The sequence below is a fragment of the Podarcis pityusensis genome, assembly GCF_964106645.2.
Source record: "Podarcis pityusensis genome assembly, chromosome: 14".
In the NCBI taxonomy this organism is placed as follows: Eukaryota; Metazoa; Chordata; class Lepidosauria; order Squamata; family Lacertidae; genus Podarcis; species Podarcis pityusensis.
In genome coordinates, this window is record NC_138039.1 from 37,834,677 (window position 1) to 37,853,201 (window position 18,525).

The following is an 18,525-nucleotide window of genomic DNA, read 5'->3' on the forward strand; positions in this document are numbered from 1 at the left end:
CCAGACGGCCACACCTGATGTTCCCCACACCCGATTTAGACAGAAAGGGAAGAAACCAATCTAATTTTCAAAGTTTTCATCTAATGACAGTTTATATAATTCAAAGAACATAACAGATTGTCTTTGTTTTGCATCTTTCTGATATATTTTCCTCAGAGGCTGGCGTGGGTTTGGGCATCGGATTATGCAGCATCCCTTATTTTCAGTGTATATCAGGAATATTCATTCATGCCCTCTCTCCAGGCTCTGTAGCTCACATGGATGGAAGGTATGTTGAGACTGAATAGCTTCAACAGCAGATATATATGTGTTTGTTTGTGTGTGTGAGAGAGAGAGAGTGAGAGAGAGAGAGGAGAGAGAGAATATTCACATCTCTTTAGAAGGCAGTCACTAACTGTTGGGCTGCAGTTGAAAAAAAATACATGAGGAAATCTAATTACAGAAAATATGAAGAGAAAAGATGGCCCTATATTTGCAGTCGATTTTCATTTATTCATTTTAGGCATTGACATACTGCTTAACCGTTAGCATTTCTAAGTGACATACATAAACAATACACTACACAGAATAAAACATCAAAAACTCAGCATAAAACTGAACATCAAACACCTACTGGAATCAGAAAGTATTTGATTTGCACTTAAGTTCAGCAAGGAGGGGGCCTGTACAATCTCAGTCAGAAGGGGACTGCACAGGCCTGGTCCACAACACGGAATGCACACTTATGAGTCATGCACCTGAGCCATGGAGGACAGACACCCCCTCCCCAAGACCTCAGTGATTAGATAGTCTTGGGCCCAAGCTGTTAAAGGGCCTTCTACAGTGGTACCTTGGTTCTCAAACTTAATCCATTCTGGAAGTCCGTTCCAAAACCAAAGCACACTTTCCCATTAAAGTAATGCAAAATGGATTAATCCGTTCCAGATTTTTAAAAACAACCCCTAAAACAGCAATTTAACATGAATTTTACTATCTAACGCAAGCATCCCCAAACTTGGCCCTCCAGATTTGGGACTATAACTCCTATCATCCCTAGCTAACAGGACCAGTGGTCAGGGATGATGGGAACTGTAGTCCCAAAACATCTGGAGGGCTGAGTTTGGGGATGCCTGATCTAACGAGACCATTGAGTTGTCTGAGTACCAAGGCGTTTGAGAACCAAGGTACCACTGTAAATTAATACGAGAACCTCAAAACTGATGGTGTCAGCCCCACTTCCCTTCCACACACATGGCAGCGATAAGGGCATGTCTACACAACAATCTTGCACCGGACTGACTCCAAAACAGCCTCTGTACGTAACACACACAGATTTTCTAGGGACAACAGAGCAACCACTCTCAAACCACTGCAACTGCCGGTGCTCTTAAAAACCATGTGCACACTTCCTAGAATGGTATGAGAAGCTGCACATTAGCAAGCTAAGTTGTGCTGCATATACCATGAAGGGCTTGGACCACATTGCTCTTTCAGCCTTCTGTGCTTCAGCTGGAAGTGCTTAAGCAACACTCACCCCCCCCCACCCCCAAAGTGAAAGGCCAGGCTTAGCAAGCAAGCAGGAAGGAAACTGTGGGTGCAACACACTTGACAAATCACACACCGCAGGTCTGGTTGCAGCTAAAGGCACATCAGAAGAAAGTAGAAGTCACCAAAGTGTGAAGGATGAACAGGTGTTTCAGACCTGCACGACTTCCACACGCTATGTATTTCGGGGATATTCTCCTGGGCAGGCAGCCCTCTGGGACTTAGTCATTTGCAGCCTAATTCTATCTCCCTCTGCCCCATTACAGACTGAGAGACTAAAAGGGAGGAAAATAGAATTACCGTTTTTTCCCGTGTATAATATGCCCCCATGTATAAGATGACCCCTATTTTTCCCCCTGTTTTTTATTGATTTTCCAAAATTTTGAAACAAACAAACATAGATCTTAGTTATACTTAATCCAATCTTACTAACATTGTTACTTGACTTCCTCAAATCCCCCTAGCTAAATTTCAGTGTATATCATTGTAACAGTTTTCCAAAACTAATTTTCTCATAAAATTAACTTATTCAGTTAACATCTTTCTTTCTTTTCATTTTGACTTTAAACATGTTATTCTCTAACATTGCATATTTAAATCCTAAGCCTATCTGGTATTTGCAAGTTTTCCCAATTAAGTTATCTTAACATATTTAACTAAATGGTCTTTAAATTTCCACCATTCCTCCTGGTACTCCTCGTCCTTCTGGTTGCAGACTTTTCCAGTCAGGTCGGCTAGCTCTGAAAAGTCCATCATCTTCATCTGCCATCTCTCCACTGTTGGAACTTCTTGTGTTTTCCAATTCTTAGCTAACAAAATTCTAGCTGCAGTTGTGGCATACAAAAACAGTCTAACATCTTCCTTGGGCAATTCCAAACCTGTTACTCCAAGAAGAAAGGCCTCTGGTTTCTTAATAAACGTATATTTCAACATTTTTTTCAATTCATTATAAATCTTCTTCCAGAAGTCTTTCACCTTGGGGCAGGTCTGCCACATATGATAAAAGGTACCTTCTTTTTCTTTACATTTCCAATATAAATTATCACTGTTATGATATATCTTTGCCAATTTTACAGGGGTTAAGTACCATCTATACATCATTTTCATAATATTTTCCTTTAACACCGTACATGCAGTGAACTTGACCCCTTTCCTCCATAACCTCTCCCAATCTTCAAACATTATGTTATGTCCCACATCTCTTGCCCAGTCTATCATCACGGATTTAACTTGTTCATCCTTTGTATGCCACTCCAACAATATTTTTTTTTAACCTGAAATTAAGAAATTAAGTTTTTTAGCTTTTTTGGGGGGTGGGGTGGGGGAGGTCACTTCCATCAATCGCTCACCCGCCTGCCCGCCACTGCTGATCGCTTGTCACAGCCACTGCCAATCGCACACCTCGCCGCAGCCGCCAATTGTCTGCTCGCTTACTGCCACCAACAACCCACCCGCCAACTTACCATAGCCACCAATTGCCCGCCTGCCTTGCCACAGCTGCCAATTTCCTGCCCAATTGCCTCAGCCACAGCCAATCGCCAGCAAGCCTTGCTGCAGCCACCAATCACCCACCCAGTTGCCGCTGCCAATCTCTTGCTTGCTGCTGCCATTAATCACATGTCCCCCCCTGCATTCACTATCCATGTATAAGACGACACCCAATTTCCCCAATTTTTTCAAGCAAAAAGCATTGACTTATACACAGAAAAATATGGTATATTGTAGGCCACCTAGGCCACATTTACACCATATATTTATAGCACGATAATACCACTTTAACCCAGCATGGCTCCCCCCAAAGAATTCTGGGAGCTGTAGTTTCTTAAGGGCACTGAGAGTTCTTAAGAGGCCCCTCTTCCCGCCACAGAGCTACAATTCGCAGAGTTCCCTGGAAAGAGGGGTTGATACAAAGCGAATTGTAGCTCTGTGAGATGAACAGTAGTCTCCTACCATCCCTCAGCACCCTTAACAAGCTGGAGCGTCAAATTTTGGCCTTCTGGGACAGAACTACCGTATTTTTTGCTCTAAAAGACGCACCAGACCATAGTTTTTGGAGGAGGAAAACAAGAAAAAAAATATTCTGAATCTCAGAAGCCAGAACAACAAGAGGGATAGCTGCGCAGCCTGCATTCACTCCATAAGACACACACACATTTCCCCTTACTTTTTAGGAGGGAAAAAGTGAGTCTTATAGAGCAAAAAATACGGTACCTAAATTGTACAGAAATTTATTTATGTATGCTACTACAGCAGCAAGACGTTACTTGCCCCAAGGTGGAAAGAAGCAGAAGTCCCAGTAAAGGAAGAAGGGATACAAAAAAACTTATGGAATATGCAGAAATGGCAAAACTTACCAGAAGAATGAGAAATCAAGATAACAAACTTTTTATAAAAGAATAGAAATGGTTTATTGAATATTTACAGATGAATTGTAAACAGATAAAAACATTAGGAGGATTACTGTCACAACCTGCAGTCTTATAAGAGTATATATTTACAGCAGATAATTTAATGAGCAAGTCAAATGAATTTGGATATGCAGAAGAGATTAAAAAAGATAAATTTAAGGAACTGCAGAAAGAGGGGGAAGGAAGTCAAATTTTGAAATGCGAAATTGATTGCAAAACTAATGAAATGTATAAATTTGAAAAGTATAACTAAAAATCTTTTTTTAAAAAAAGCAAAAACAAATTTTGGCCCTGCTCTTCACCTCCACCACACAACAAGGCTACAACAGAACCCCTAGGTTCTGGGTTAAAATACTATCGTGGCTCACTTGGTATGAAAAGTTGGACCGCCTTGATTTAGGCCATCAATAGTAAATGCATACCTTCTAGCATGTCCCTGAAGAAAATAGGGACGTCCTATTCCATAATAATAATAATAATAATAATAATAATAATAATCTTTATACCCTGCCTATCTGACTGGGTTGCCCCAGCCACTTTGGACACCTTCCAACATATATAAAAACATAACAAAACATAAAACATTTAAAACAGATGCCTTCAGATGTCTTCTAAAGGTTATATAGTTAGTAAACTCCTTGGCTCGGGGGGGTCACATAACTCCATATCCTCCTACATTTCTCCGATGAAAACAGGGATGTCCTAAGGAAAGGGGGACATTCCGGGATCAAATCAGAAACTGGGATGGCTTCCGTAAATCCGGGACAGTCCCTGGAAAATAGGGACACTTGGAGGGTCTGTGTTATCAGTTGCTGGTGTTCCCAATAGGAGAATAGGGAAGTAGTTTACCTTGTTCATGCTATGCTATTTATTCTTAAAAGGCTGCCTTTTGTGCATGTATTCAAGTCTGCTATTCAATAAAACCACTGAACTTCCCTCCACTATTGCCTAAATAACTCTTACATTTGGCAAAACAGTGGGAAAGTTGCACTGACAAGCTTAAATCCATGGCTTCTGTAAATCCGGGTCTGTTCTTTGAAAACAGGGACATTTGGAGGGTCTGTAAATGTCTACTAAAATAAATACTAAAATAAATCACATCTTGGCTTCCGGATTGAAATATGTAAATTTTTCCCCCTATCCATTTTGGAAGGTGCGGAGATGAAATAGTGGAAATCAATGAGGCATCGGTCCAGAACATGTCGCTTAATGAGGTCCATGCAGTTTTAAGTCATTGCAATCCTGGCGCTGTGCAGATTATCATCAGCAGACACCCTGATCCTCAGGTAAGCTTGAAGCTTCCATATTCTGATGATGCTTGAGTGTCAGGACTGAGCCATGGAGTCACAACCGGGAAGACCTTGTTACCTTTTATAGCTCTTCCTGTCTAAGAGGCCCCAATGGACAGTCTGGGTTTGGTGTGGCATTGATAGTGCAGGCCTGGTTTTTAACTCTTTATTGCTTAGGAAGATATCCCAACTGCAGTTCTGGTGGGATACAGTGCCGGATTTACGTATAAGCTAAACAAGCTATAGCTTAGGGCCCCACTCTCTTGGGGGCCCCAAAAAAATTTAAAGGGGGAAAAAACTGGATGTACTTTGATAAAATACATACAGTGGTACCTCGGGTTAAGAACTTATTTCGTTCTGGAGGTCCGTTCTTAACCTGAAATTGTTCTTAACCTGAGGTACCAGTAATGGGGCCTCCCGCTGCTGCTTCACTGCCACCGCACAATTTCTGTTCTCATCCTGAAGCAAAGTTCTTAACCCGAGGTACTATTTCTGGGTTAGCGGAGTCTGTAACCTGAAGTGTCTGTAACCTGAAGCATCTTTAACCCAAGGTACCACTGTATTTTGTTAGGTGCAAATGGCTTTAGATACCTATTAGGTCCATAAATTACCATATCGTATATATTCAACACAAAAAAGTGACAATTTGTTGTTTACAAAGGGCAGCTGGACATAGAAACGGCCCCATTACCTTCAGTAGCTTAGGGCCTCATCAAACCTAAATCTCGCCCTGGTGGGATGCCATACGGGGCAGGCTCACACAGAGCCCAGAGATCATCAACCTTGTTAGACCGACAGCTCTCATCAGATCCCCCAGCCAACTTAGCCAACCATTGGAGGTGGTGGTTGTAGTCATAAAATTGTAGAATTGTAGAGTTGGAATGGACCGCCAAGGGTAATCTAGTCCTTCTTCTTCTTTCTTCTTTGGCGATCACTTGTAGCCGAGTAAGATTGTCTTCCATAAACGCAGTTTCAACAATGAGTCTGCAAGTCACCGTGGAGGCCAATTCTGGAACCCCACGTCCTTCCACAGTGGGGACATTGGTTTCCGGGCGGGTGTTGATCACGGTGCGGATTTGCCAAGCGTGCCTTCCTCTTGGCACATTTCTCCCTTGCGTCCTGAGTTCGAGCATCTTCAGAGCCCATGACACCTTTGGTCAAGGATGTTCTCCAGTTGGACCGCTTGCAGACCAGTGTTTCCCTGCAATGCAAGACTCTCGACTAGATCATACAAGGCAGAACGGCCATCCAACCTCTGCTTACAAACCTCCAAAGGAGGAGGTTGCACTACCTTCCAAAGGAGTCGCTCTCCAGATGCTTTTACCCTCATAGGGTTGCTAACAACATGCATTGGGAACCCCCATGATGGAGAAGAAGCAAAGGAGCTAAGATTGGAGGTTTTTAAGCAGAGGTTGGGTGGCCATCTGTCATGGATGCTTTCATTGAAATTCCTGCATGCAGGCGGTTTGGACTAGATGATCCTTGAGACCCCTTCCAACTCTACAAGTCTATGTGGCGGATGTGGAAAAGGTGAAGCTTCTCTTCTACTGCAAATTGGGTGTTCTTCGCAGCATCTTTTTTTCCTTTAAAATGTAAGTGCTCAGGGTTTATGTACAGTCATTTGCATTTACTGTATGTCTTTAATCCTCGTGAGCGAAGTGTCATTAAGCAGCAGCTCAAATGCTTTACATGTTGTTATCTGGTGGCTTTTAGCTTCCTGAATGTAAAAAAAGAAAGCAGTTATTCAAATGATTTCACTTTAGAATTGTTTCCTAGCAATCTATATATATAAGACATTTTGAGTCTTGATAGCAGGTGGCCAGGAATGGATCTACTTTGAAACTAATGAAGTTTAAGCTTAGTGGGCCCCAATCCTGGAGGGGCCCTAGAAGCAACTTGAATCCACATTGCTTAACAATTTTTGGTCTAGCAAACCCAGTTTGAGTCTCACATCTCAAACTGATTAACTTTTTATGGTACATATATATCAACAACAACAAAGTCTGAGAGTCAGTAGTACTGATGTTGTAAAGGCAGAATGTCGCAGTAACACAAAAACTATAAGGCCTAGTGTTATGTACTGAGTTGAATAGGATCCAAAATGCAGCAGTCTGATTGGTCCTAGAACAATAGGATCCAAAATGCAGCAGTCTGGTCCGCAGGAGCCACCCAATCCAGCTCCAGGTGGAAGTGAATCCACAACCTGATTGGCCTACAGGAGAATCCTGGAATTAGCCAATCACGTGCAGCCCATTGTGTAAATAATGTAGATAAAGCAGATATTGTGGGGGAACTTCCATTCCTCCTCACCACTATGAGCTGAATAAAGAGCATGAAATCCACTCTCGACTCCGAGTATATTTCACCTAGGTAATTTTTATTCACAACAGTGACTTTGACTTGCAAGATAATCCAGTACAGCAGTTTTAATCAGAGATGTGGTAGTTCTTTTCTTTTTAAAAATTGTGATCTGTTGTGGAACAACCCAACTGAAGAACATAATGGTGGCTACCCAGACCTTGTTGCTGGTTGTGAAGGGGCCCCCATAACAGTTCAAGTTTCAGGGTCCCCAAAATGTAGGTGGCAGGAAAAGGAAATGCTGTATGTCACCAAAAGACACCCTCTTATCAAGACAGATTTTTATCTGGTGTTAGTCCTATTCAGAGTAGACCCATTGAAAGTAATAGACATGGCTATTTTAGTCCCAAAGCTACTAACATGAGTTTGACCAAACTGCGGGAGGCAGTGGAAGACAGGAGTGCCTGGCGTGCTCTGGTCCATGGGGTCACAAAGAGTCGGACACGACTAAACAACAACATTTTAGTCTTATAAATTTCAGTGGGTTTACTCTGAGTAGAACTGAGCTAGATACAACTCTCTGGGTTTTATGTATGCTGCAAGTATCAGGTCAAATACAGCATTAGAAAACCCCAAACCTCCTACATATTCTTTGAGCCAAGCTATGTAGTCAGTGACCTCATGTGATGTCTCTGTTGCTCTACTGTGCTATTTCAGCTTAGTTCCATTTGTAGAACATGAGACTCTTAACCTCAGGGTTTTGGGTTTGAGTTCCACATTAGGGGGAAGATTCCTGCATTGCAGGGGGTTGGAGTAGATGATCTTCACGGTCTTTTCCAGTGCTAGAATTCTATGATTCCATGATTTCCGAAGCAAAAAATAAGTCAATACACTGTGGGCAAAAAAATGAAGGGGGGGGGGGAAGCCGTGCTTCAGAAATCACAAAAAGAAAACTGATAAAACGGCCAACAGAAACTAGAGTGAAAAGGGGCTCCTTTGTGTAAGAAAGGTATTCAGGAAAAGGGAACCAAATTCAGTCTTTAGCCAAACTTTCCAGCTTCCATAAGTAGCTCTGTGATCTGTGACATTTTGTAGGTTTCTGAACAGCAGCTAAAGGAGGCTATTTCACAAGCGGTGGAGAGCAACAAGTTTGAAAGGGAGAGGTACCAGTGGCGGACAGAAGGTAAGGAAATCCCAATTGGTTTAGAATTTATTAAAAATTGAATGCATTTTCTGACGCTGGCCCACTTGAATCGTATCTCGAAGTCCATCTCCCCCATTTTTTGGAGGGGATGTCACTCCAGACGGTCCTGCCATCATATGTGGTGGGCCTTCACCCCTGAAAGTTCTAGAGTTTGGCAATATCAGATATCAGGACCTCCGCTGGACAGAGGAGCATCACTCTAGATCCCAGGCTTTCCCCACTAAACATGTTTGTGGGAGAGAATTCGGACCACCGTTAGAAAATCTTTAATCATCCGCCTGCTGGGGGCTGCCTGCTTAATCACAGCGAAAGGGTGGAAGGAGCCTTAATCACGCCTAGGACCCTCGTACCTATGGGACCGCCTCTCCCAGTACGCCCCACGGAGGACCTTAAGGTCCATAAATAGTAATACCCTAGAGGTCCCAGGCCCTAAGGAGGTCAGATTAGCCTCAACCAGAGCCAGGGCCTTTTCAACTCTGGCTCCAGCCTGGTGGAACGCTCTGTCTCATGAGACCAGGGTCCTGCAAGATCTGAATTCTTTCTGTAGGGCCTGTAAGACAGAGTTGTTCCGCCTGGCCTTTGGCTTGGAATCAACTTGATCCCCTCCCCCTCTTTCCTTTTTCCTTTCTCTTTCTGTGATGGAACTCCTATTTGGGGACTTCCCTGGCTTTTTTCTGGCCCACTTAGGAGCAGTCTGGATAGTTGGCCTTGGTGAAGACTTGACATTTTCATCCCCCCCCAAAGTTTTTGATTTGAGTTTCTACTGAAATGAGGCTGCATTTTAATGTTTTAATGTCATATTTTAATCTTGTTTTTAAGTTGTATTTCAATCAATTGTTTTTATACCTGGTGTCAGTCTCCCACTTGGCTGGGGAGGGTGGGGTATAAATAAAATTTATTACTATTATTATTAATCATATCCCATGATGAACTGGCTCCGTAAGGCTCATCAGCTGGGAGTTCTTTGAAGAGCCACTGAGACCTGCTGGACTTTGCAGCAGAGTGGTGTCTTTTTGTCACGTATTTGTCACCAGAGACACCGAGTAAGCAGATCCTTTGAAAATATGGTTTGGAAATGTTTATAGTTTGCAGCTGTACAGGTTTTTCCTCTGCTTTGTAGGGGCGTGGGCACTGTGACTGGGCCTGCAACAAAACAAACAGACAAACAAACAAACAAACTTTGTAGTGAGTTTCCCCACCCTTTTCCAGAAAAAAAGCACTGGGTTTGCCATGTAGGTTTGCCATTTGCAGTCATCCAGAGGGTTTGGGGTTGTTTTTTATTTCTTTTATTTAAAGTGCAGCTCATGCAGGGAAGCTGTTGTGGTTTTTGAATAACTCCAGAGCTTCTTCAGGTGCACAGAATTAGTTGTGTGGGTGTTTAGATTCTGGTTATGGTCTTATTCCTCACTCAAAAACTGTTTGTATTTTTGAATGCAGGTGTTAAAAGCCTGGAGAACAGCTGGCACAAGAGACCTCCATGTGAAAAATACTCAGAGAGGAATAATGCTCATTCCAGCCACCGCTCCCAAAAGCTTATGATTCGTTCCAGCAGTGACAGCAGTTACAACCCCAGGCCATCATGTGGCAACGGCCTTCCCTACCAGCTGGCTGATATGAAAGAAAAAGGACACAGCATTGATGCACCGATTACAAGACAGCCTGGCTCCTTGTATTCTTCCTCTAGAACAAGCCTGGAGAAGGATTCCTCTCCACCAATGTTGAAAGAAGCCGGTCACCTCTTGCAAAATACAAAAAGGTCGGCAGAGATCCTTGTTAGGAAACCCAGGTCCTCAAAGCCCAAACCTCCGCCGAGGAAATATTTCAAGCAGGACTGCACCAGCAGTAAGCAGGCAAGCAGGGAAGCAAAAGAGAAGCCCAAGCTGCAAGGGGACGGGAGCCCACCTCCTTCCAGCGCTCAGGTAAGACAACTTCCCAGGGAATGGAGCCAACAAAAATAGGAGTCTTAACAGCGTGGATTTTACCTCCCTGGTAAAATCCACACCTTCTAAGAGCAGTGACTCTCGGACTAGGAAGAAGGTCCACTTTCACTGGGCAGAAGTGATCTCAATGGGTAAGCTGGGGAGAAATTCAGTTCTGCTCACATTTAAAAGCAAATTTATCCAATTCACGCTTTCTGAAACCGAAACAGAGATGTCCTTTGAAATTCACACTTCTCCAAATTTCACAATGTACAGTGGATACTCGGGTTGCGAACGTGATCTGTGCGGGATGCACATTTGCAACCTGCAGCTGCACGTCTGCACATGCGTGGGTTGAGATTCGGCACTTCTGCACATGCGCAACTGCCAAAACCCGAAACTAACCCGTTCTTTTACTTCCAGGTTTCAGTGGTCCATAACCCAAAAAAATGCAACCTGAAGTGTCTGTAACCCACGGTATGACTGTAGTTCTTTAACCAAGTAATTTGTACAAAAATGCACATGCTAAATTAAGTGGTCTGATAAATGCATATACAGTGGTACCTCTACTTACTTGCACCTCTTGTTACGTATCCTTCGTGATAGACGCGCGGCAAACCCAGAGGTATACTTCCAGGTTTCGCCATGCACGCATGTGCAGATGTGCTTTACTGCGCTGCATGTGTGCGCAGAACAGGCACCACCGGTTGCGGAAACCTCGGGATCTAACCGGAGCTCGAAACAGATCCCATCCACAACCAGAGGTACCACTGTATTTGTGAAAATAACACACACACAAATGCATTATTAGGGAAGAGTGCTTCGTAAACAGTTGGGAAGAAATTAAGCAGGACCTGAGCACAACTCTTTCTGGGATGCTGGAGAGCAACTGATACTGGTCCAGATGGACCAATGGCCTGATCTGGTGAAATATCTGCATTCCCATTAAGAGTGGGAAGATGGAACGTGAGATTCCACACTAGGGGAAAGTGAAAGGGGAAAGGCAAGCAAATGGATGGGTGAGTGTCAGGGACTGGCTGGATGAAGAGAAGTGGAGGAAGGCACCAGCCAGGGAACCCCCAAGGGAAACCCCAGAGGAGGAAGGCTCAGAACCAGGGGATTGGTGGTGGGACACTGAGGAGAGGTCAGAGGGAGAGGATTGGGAGGAGGTGCTGGATGCTGAAGGGGTAACAGGGTTTAGTGAGCAGGAAGAGCCAGTGAAAGGGAACAGTTCAGACTCTCAGGCTGGAGCAGAGGATGGGAGTCAAGAGACTGCTGAAGAATCCAGGGAGTCTCCCTCTCCTGCTGCAACAAGCTCTCCTCCGCCCCTGGTCTCCAAGAACTCACACAGTTACGAGAGGTCAGAGATGTTCAGAGATTGCTTGGAAACATCCGAGAGAAGAGGGGCCTTAGAAAGGGTGGAAGGCAGGGACCTTCATCCCTGGCAACTGCTCCGTAGGTGCAAGACCTACTGGGAAGGGTTGCCGAGTTGTAGGTTGTTTCCTTGAATAAAGAGTTAACTTCACTGACAACTGACCTCTGCTTCTTTTGTGCTGACTCCATCCCTGGCGATGAGTTAATAAGCAGCTAAATGACAGACTTAAGCACTCATTTAACTGTCAGGTTTTTATTGCTGGTAGCCAATGGCAATTACAATGCAAACTCTCCCCAAATCTTTTAAAATTTAAAAATCTCCTTGGTATTAAAACCTGTTTTGGATCAGGGTGCATAACGCTACCCTATACTGTAGGTCACAGACTTGTCTGCATTGCCAGCAGCCATCTAATTCTTAAATAATCTGATTGACCACCTAGAGAATTCTGAAATGAGTGAAGGACTCTATGCCTAGGTGAATTATGTAAAGGACGATGTGACATATAGTCACAATGTCTTCAGTCTGACCTGATCTGTATTCACAAAGATGGTAGCTTGGTCTCACAACTGTGGATGCCTGGGCCATGGGTGCTATGCAGTCTATGGTGTTGGCTATTTGTATGTGGGATTTACAAAAAGGCTGATTTAAGCGCAGTGTATCAAACTGCCCTTGAGTGACTGATTCCCAAGAGAACTGTGAGTGCACGCTTCTTCTGGTACATTTGCACAAGTATACAAAGCTCCAGCGAAAAAGGAACTAGTTTTTAGATAGCATGAGCTTAACAATGGAAAGTACCAGGTAGCATATATGCAAAGCAAGCAAAACAAATATATCACTGGTACAAAGTTTTGCAAGAACTTATGAAACGCTGCAGAATGATTTAAAAAAAATTAAGCGCCAATTATGGTAAAAATTTGTAGGTATGATTTTTTGTCTTCCACCCTTCAAATATGCACCAGTAGCACCCACAGATATTTAACCCTATAAGTCACTGAGGAAGGGTAACCCCTTAGATCAGGGTTTCCTAAACCTGCTGGGTCTCCAGCTGTTTTTGGACTACAATTCCCATCATCCTGATCACTGTTCCTGCTAGTTATAGATGATGGGAGTTGTAGTCCAAAAACAGCTGGAGACCCAAGTTTGGGAAACCCTGCTTTAGATCCTTCCTCCCCAAACTGGTGCCCTGCAGATGTTGGATTGCAACATCCCTTATCACTGGTCATTCATCCTAAAAAGTTTATGTAAACGTTCAGTCATATTCAGTCTTTATCAAGTAATTCACTTTGATTTGTTTGCAGGGCTGCTATATGACTGTGATTAGTCATCTTCTATTCATCTTGATTTGCTTGTGGAGTGTTTCTAAATCTTCCCACTCAATAATTTGTTCATTCCACACTTTTCAATGCATATCCCTGTCACTTTCCTAACTGCAGAAAGTCATTTTTTTAAAAAGTGGATTTGTTGTGTTAGGACAGTAAAACAGTTTAAATTAGGCATGGGGAGAAATTTGGTGTGATTGAGATTTTAATGTGCACGTATGTAATTTGCACGTTCCTACACAATATGCAAACAGGAACCACATCCGTCCTTCGAAGCTGAATTTTGTGGTGCAGTTCTCTAACCAAATGTCTACAAAATTTGTGTATATTGGGAGAAGTGTAGATAAAAATACGTACATTAGTGAAATTAAAATGCACTGAATTGGGGGAAATTGCTTGCAAAGGCGCATATTAAGAGAAATCCTGATAAATTTTCATGAGGACTTTAAAAACAAATCTAAACTGATGTAGAAATGTGGAGAATTGATGACTGAAGGAATGAGAAGCTGGGAGAAACAAAACAAAAAAGGACTTATCTGTCTATTCTGAGCTATAATCCACTTTAATTGCACAACCCTAAATTTCCCAGAATGCACTGGAATCCTTGTCAGAAAATATTGACAATCTGGGGGCATCCTTAATTATCGGTTCATTCTTCCTTAGGAGTCCCAGCGTAAATGTTTCGCCGCCATTCTAGAGAGCAGGGGCCAGCTTGTGGGTGCAGAGAATGTAGTTTTTGTGCAACCGGGTCTCATTACACTTGAGCTTCCTGTTTATTCCACAGGAAGCAGAAGATCTGCTGCGGCAGAGAACTAAGACAGTTGTCACTCACGGTGCTTTTGCGAGCTCTTTAGTACCCAGAGCTTCAGAGCAGCCAGATGCCTGTGTAGGAGCCTCAGCCCAAGACAGAAAAACCAGCAAAGGTATGTTTCCTTGTATGATGACAAACATCACTTGTACTCACCGCAGCAAAGAAACTGAATTTATTTTGGAAGGAAATTTCTGCTCCGTGTTAAATTGTGAATTTATGCAAATGTTAAATTATGAACAAGACTGCACACTTATGCAGACCAGGTGTGTATAGGATTGCCCTGTAAATCCCAGTGGAACAAATGAATTTTGGTGAGCTAGCCAGTGCAGTCCTTCCTATACACATCTGCTCTGAAGTAGTCACACTTCTAAAGGAAGTCTCACTATATTCAGTGGTGATTGCTCCCAGGTAAGTGTGTAGGGAATCAAAGCTGCATTGCTTTCGATGAGATATGCAGGAGAATCCAATGCATGGAAGGAACTGTGTCTTATGGGACTTACCTTTGCACAGGACTGCAGCCTTGCTGTGCAATCCTGCGCATCTCCCCTGAGAAGCAAGCCCCATTGAGTTCAATGGGACTGGTTCCAAGCTAAGTTGTAACCTGAGTCACAAGCCTTAGAAATCAGGGCTGGATTTAGGTTTGATGAGGCCCTAAAGCTATTGAAGGTAATGGGGCCCATTATATGTCCAGTTGTCCTTTGCCAACAACAAATTGTTGCTGTTTTTTGAGTTGAATATATGCTATATGGTAATTTATGGACCTAATAGGTATCTAAAGCCATTTGCACATGTTGCCGTGCAACCAGTCCATGCAGAATGCAGGCACCCTATATATAGAAATGAGCAAACCAGTGATATTTTAGGAAGCAGATGGGGCTCATTACTTACAGCATAGGAGCCTACACAACACAAAACACTGTTGCAGTATGTAGGTTTTATTTTATGTTTTTTTATCTTATATTTTGGAAATGTACTTCCAGTTTCTTTTCCCTTTAAATTTTTTGGGGTCCCCAAGAGAGTGGGGCCCTAAGCTATAGCTTGTTTAGCTTAATACATAAATCTGGCACTGTTAGGAATGCAGCCTTAATCACAGCTAACTTTTGGTGTGGAACATGATCTTGAGGAATGGACGGCTCATTTATTTTACGACGTGTTTTGTGCAGACTTTTGTGATATGGCACTTTTAAGATCTGTTTCGGAGATTGTTCCGCATACATAATTTTTAATATACCTGCTGCTATTTTGATATTTATTTTCTACTCTGCTTCATAAACATTTACTAAGAAGTGGTGTATAAAGGCATAAATCTTGGTTTATTTCTCATCCTGCCTTAACCCAAAACACCCAGGGAGGAGCAAAATGGGAGCCAAGACATCTGTGCAGCCATGGTAAGCCATACTCTGGCATACCAGGATATATGAACCATAATGTTCTCTCTTTATCCTAGCTCACTACATTGTTCTCATGCTCACTGTTCTGAGGTCCTTAGAGGGCTGCTGGAGTAGAAGTGGCACAGAAAAATCTAAATGCAATTAGAAAAATCTAGACCACTCTCTCTATCCCCCAAAGATACTAGAGCTGTATTATGTTTCTTTAAAAAATAAATAAAACTTAGAGGAGAAACACAGGTGTTGCTGTGGTCTAAACCACAGAGCCTAGGGCTTGCCGATCAGAAGGTCGGCGGTTCGAATCCCCGCGACGGGGTGAGCTCCCGTTGCTCGGTCCCTGCTCCTGCCAACCTAGCAGTTTGAAAGCACACCAGTGCAAGTAGGTAAATAGGTACCACTCTGACAGCAAGGTAAACGGCGTTTCCGTGCGCTGCTCTGGTTCGCCAGAAGTGGCTTAGTCATGCTGGCCACATGACCCGGAAGCTGTACGCCGGCTCCCTCGGCCTATAAAGCGAGATGAGCGCCGCAACCCCAGAGTCGTCCGCGACTGGACCTAATGGTCAGGGATCCCTTTACCTTTACCTAGAGGAGGCATAAGCAGCTGAGTTGATATTATAATGAATATTTATTCAAATGAAGTAGCCTTAACTTAGATGCTAGAGGGCATTGCTCATTCAGTAAAATGAAATGGCCCCCAAATGAAAATATATGCAGCGTTCAGGCATGGCACTTTCGTTCATTTCCTGTTGCATTAGACTGGAGGGAGGACAGTAGCTCAGACACAGCTTCAGAAAACTTACCCTGTTGTAAACTGAAATCTGCCTGTCCCACGGAAGAAGCAGGTCTGAGGGAGAGCTCACCTCACCGCCCCCTTGTGGTGGCCTTGTGATTTTGTGAAGCGATTTTGTAATAATAATAATAATAATAATAATAATAATAATAATAATAATAAATTGTGATGCAATTTCAAGGGTCGCTCAGATAGAATCGGACTGAGATCCTTTGATTCTTGCTCTTCTCTCTGGAAAATGCAATGGGCGAAAATTTCAGGCTAACACATTTAGGTCTGAGAACCAGAAGAGAGGCTTGCAACATCGTTGTTCCTCCAGCACCTCCTGCATCTGTCACCAGAGACAGGGGCTATGGGAGACATCAGCGGCAGCCGCTCTATGAGGAAGTCATGGCTTGCATGGGGAAAACATTTAGCTGCTTCAGAATTCAGCTCTAGGCCAGGAAACTCGGCTGCAGAATGGAGCTTTTGTTGAAACATTGGGGAACCAGGGGAAGAAATATATACATTTTTTTGCCCTGCTTGCATCATTATCTGTTTTACTGTGTTTGCAACTTGGGTTAGTAGATGGGGTGGTGTATAAACAAACAATCTCTTTCAACTCTGCAATCATATTGACTCAAATTTAAAAAGAGTAAAAAAAGCAAGAAAATCATCTCTAGAATGTATAATTTACTTCTTGAATGGGAAATGAAAGATGAGATTATAAAAGAAACGGTCATTAAATGGTCGCAAGACATAGGCCAGACAATCTAGCTGAATAGATAGGAAAGGTTGTGGAAAACAGATAGAGATTTTACAGCTTGCTGTCTAGTAAAATAAAATATAATGAAAATGTGTTATCGATGGTATCTCACCCCAGTAAAATCAGCAAAAATTTATAAAAAGCATTCAAATCTCTGCTGGAAGTGCAAGAAAGAGGTAGGGACATTATACCATATGTGATGGGGGTGTACAGTGGTAAGACAATTTTGGAACGAGATGCATGAGGAGATCAAAAAGATCCTCAGGAGCTCTATTTCAAAAAAAAACCCAGAGTCATACTTATTGAGTTTTTAACAAACGACATACCCAAGGACAAAAGGAATATATTTTTGTATATAACCGCAGCCTCAAGAATACTTATGGCAAAATATTGGAAAACAGAAAAAGTACCACAAATGGCAAGTTAAGATTTGTGAGTTTGACAAGATGCCAAAATGATGGCATCAGTCAGGGGCTTCTCCAATCAAAAATTCTATACAGAATGGGAATGCATAGGGAATAGGGAATAGGGGGCAGATGTTATAGGCGAAGGGGATCGAGATACGGATATGCTCGTACCCCTTCCAATCTGCGCCCCATCCCGAGAGACGAGGGTAGGGTGAGCAAGGAGTACTCACCTCCTTCACTGGTGCTGTGCAATGCCAGGTCTATAGGCAACAAAACCGCTACCCTGCGAGATTTCTTTACCTCGCAGGGGGTCGACCTGGCTTGTGTGACGGAGACCTGGGTGCGCGAAGGGGTAACTGTTACCTTACGAGAGATGGCGCCCCCGGGTTTCTCCGTCCTCCACCAGTCACGGACTGTGGGCCGGGGGGGAGGGGTGGCAGTATTAATCCGGGAAGATTGTTCTTTCAGGGCTCTACCTTCGCCATCGATCCCCGGCATTGAATGTGTTGGCCTAGTGTGGGGCTCCGAGGAGAGCTTGGCTGTCTGGCTGGTGTACCGGCCACCTAGCGCACCATCAGCCACCCTGTCAGGCCTGCTGGAGGCAGTGGCCGGCTGGGCCTTGGAGTTCCCTAACCTATTGGTATTGGGAGACTTCAACTTCCACGCTGATGCCACTCCCTCCTCACAGGCTCTGGACCTGGTGTCTTCCATGGCGACACTAGGGCTCTCCCAGTTTGTTTCGGGCCCCACACATCAAGCAGGCCACACGCTGGATTTGATCTTTGGCGCCGGTATAGATGTGATCATGTCTCCTTCGATGAAGGTGCCATGGTCTGATCACTACGCTCTGAAAGCCAGGATTGACTTTCCACCCCCACCCTGCTTAGGTGGCGAGCCGATTTGGGCTCGCCCGCAGAGGCTGATGGACCCTGATAGATTCCGTCAAGCCTTGCGGGACCTTGCTCCCCCTGGCGACTCATTGACTGAGCTTGTTGAGGGCTGGAATACCCAGCTCCTGGCAGCCATCGATGAGATCGCACCTAAGCGC

General features: G+C 43.6%; 1 protein-coding gene across 1 annotated transcript in view; it reads left to right on the forward strand.

The window, feature by feature from the left end:
• IL16 (interleukin 16) overlaps window positions 1-18,525 on the forward strand; it is a 46,795-nt gene that overhangs the window by 14,091 nt on the left and 14,179 nt on the right. Inside the window, exons 10-14 of the mRNA XM_080980618.1 lie at window positions 157-268; window positions 5,086-5,218; window positions 8,615-8,702; window positions 10,161-10,642; window positions 14,121-14,259. Of these exons, the coding sequence (XP_080836744.1) occupies window positions 157-268; window positions 5,086-5,218; window positions 8,615-8,702; window positions 10,161-10,642; window positions 14,121-14,259 (954 nt within the window). The remainder of the gene's footprint in view (window positions 1-156; window positions 269-5,085; window positions 5,219-8,614; window positions 8,703-10,160; window positions 10,643-14,120; window positions 14,260-18,525) is intronic.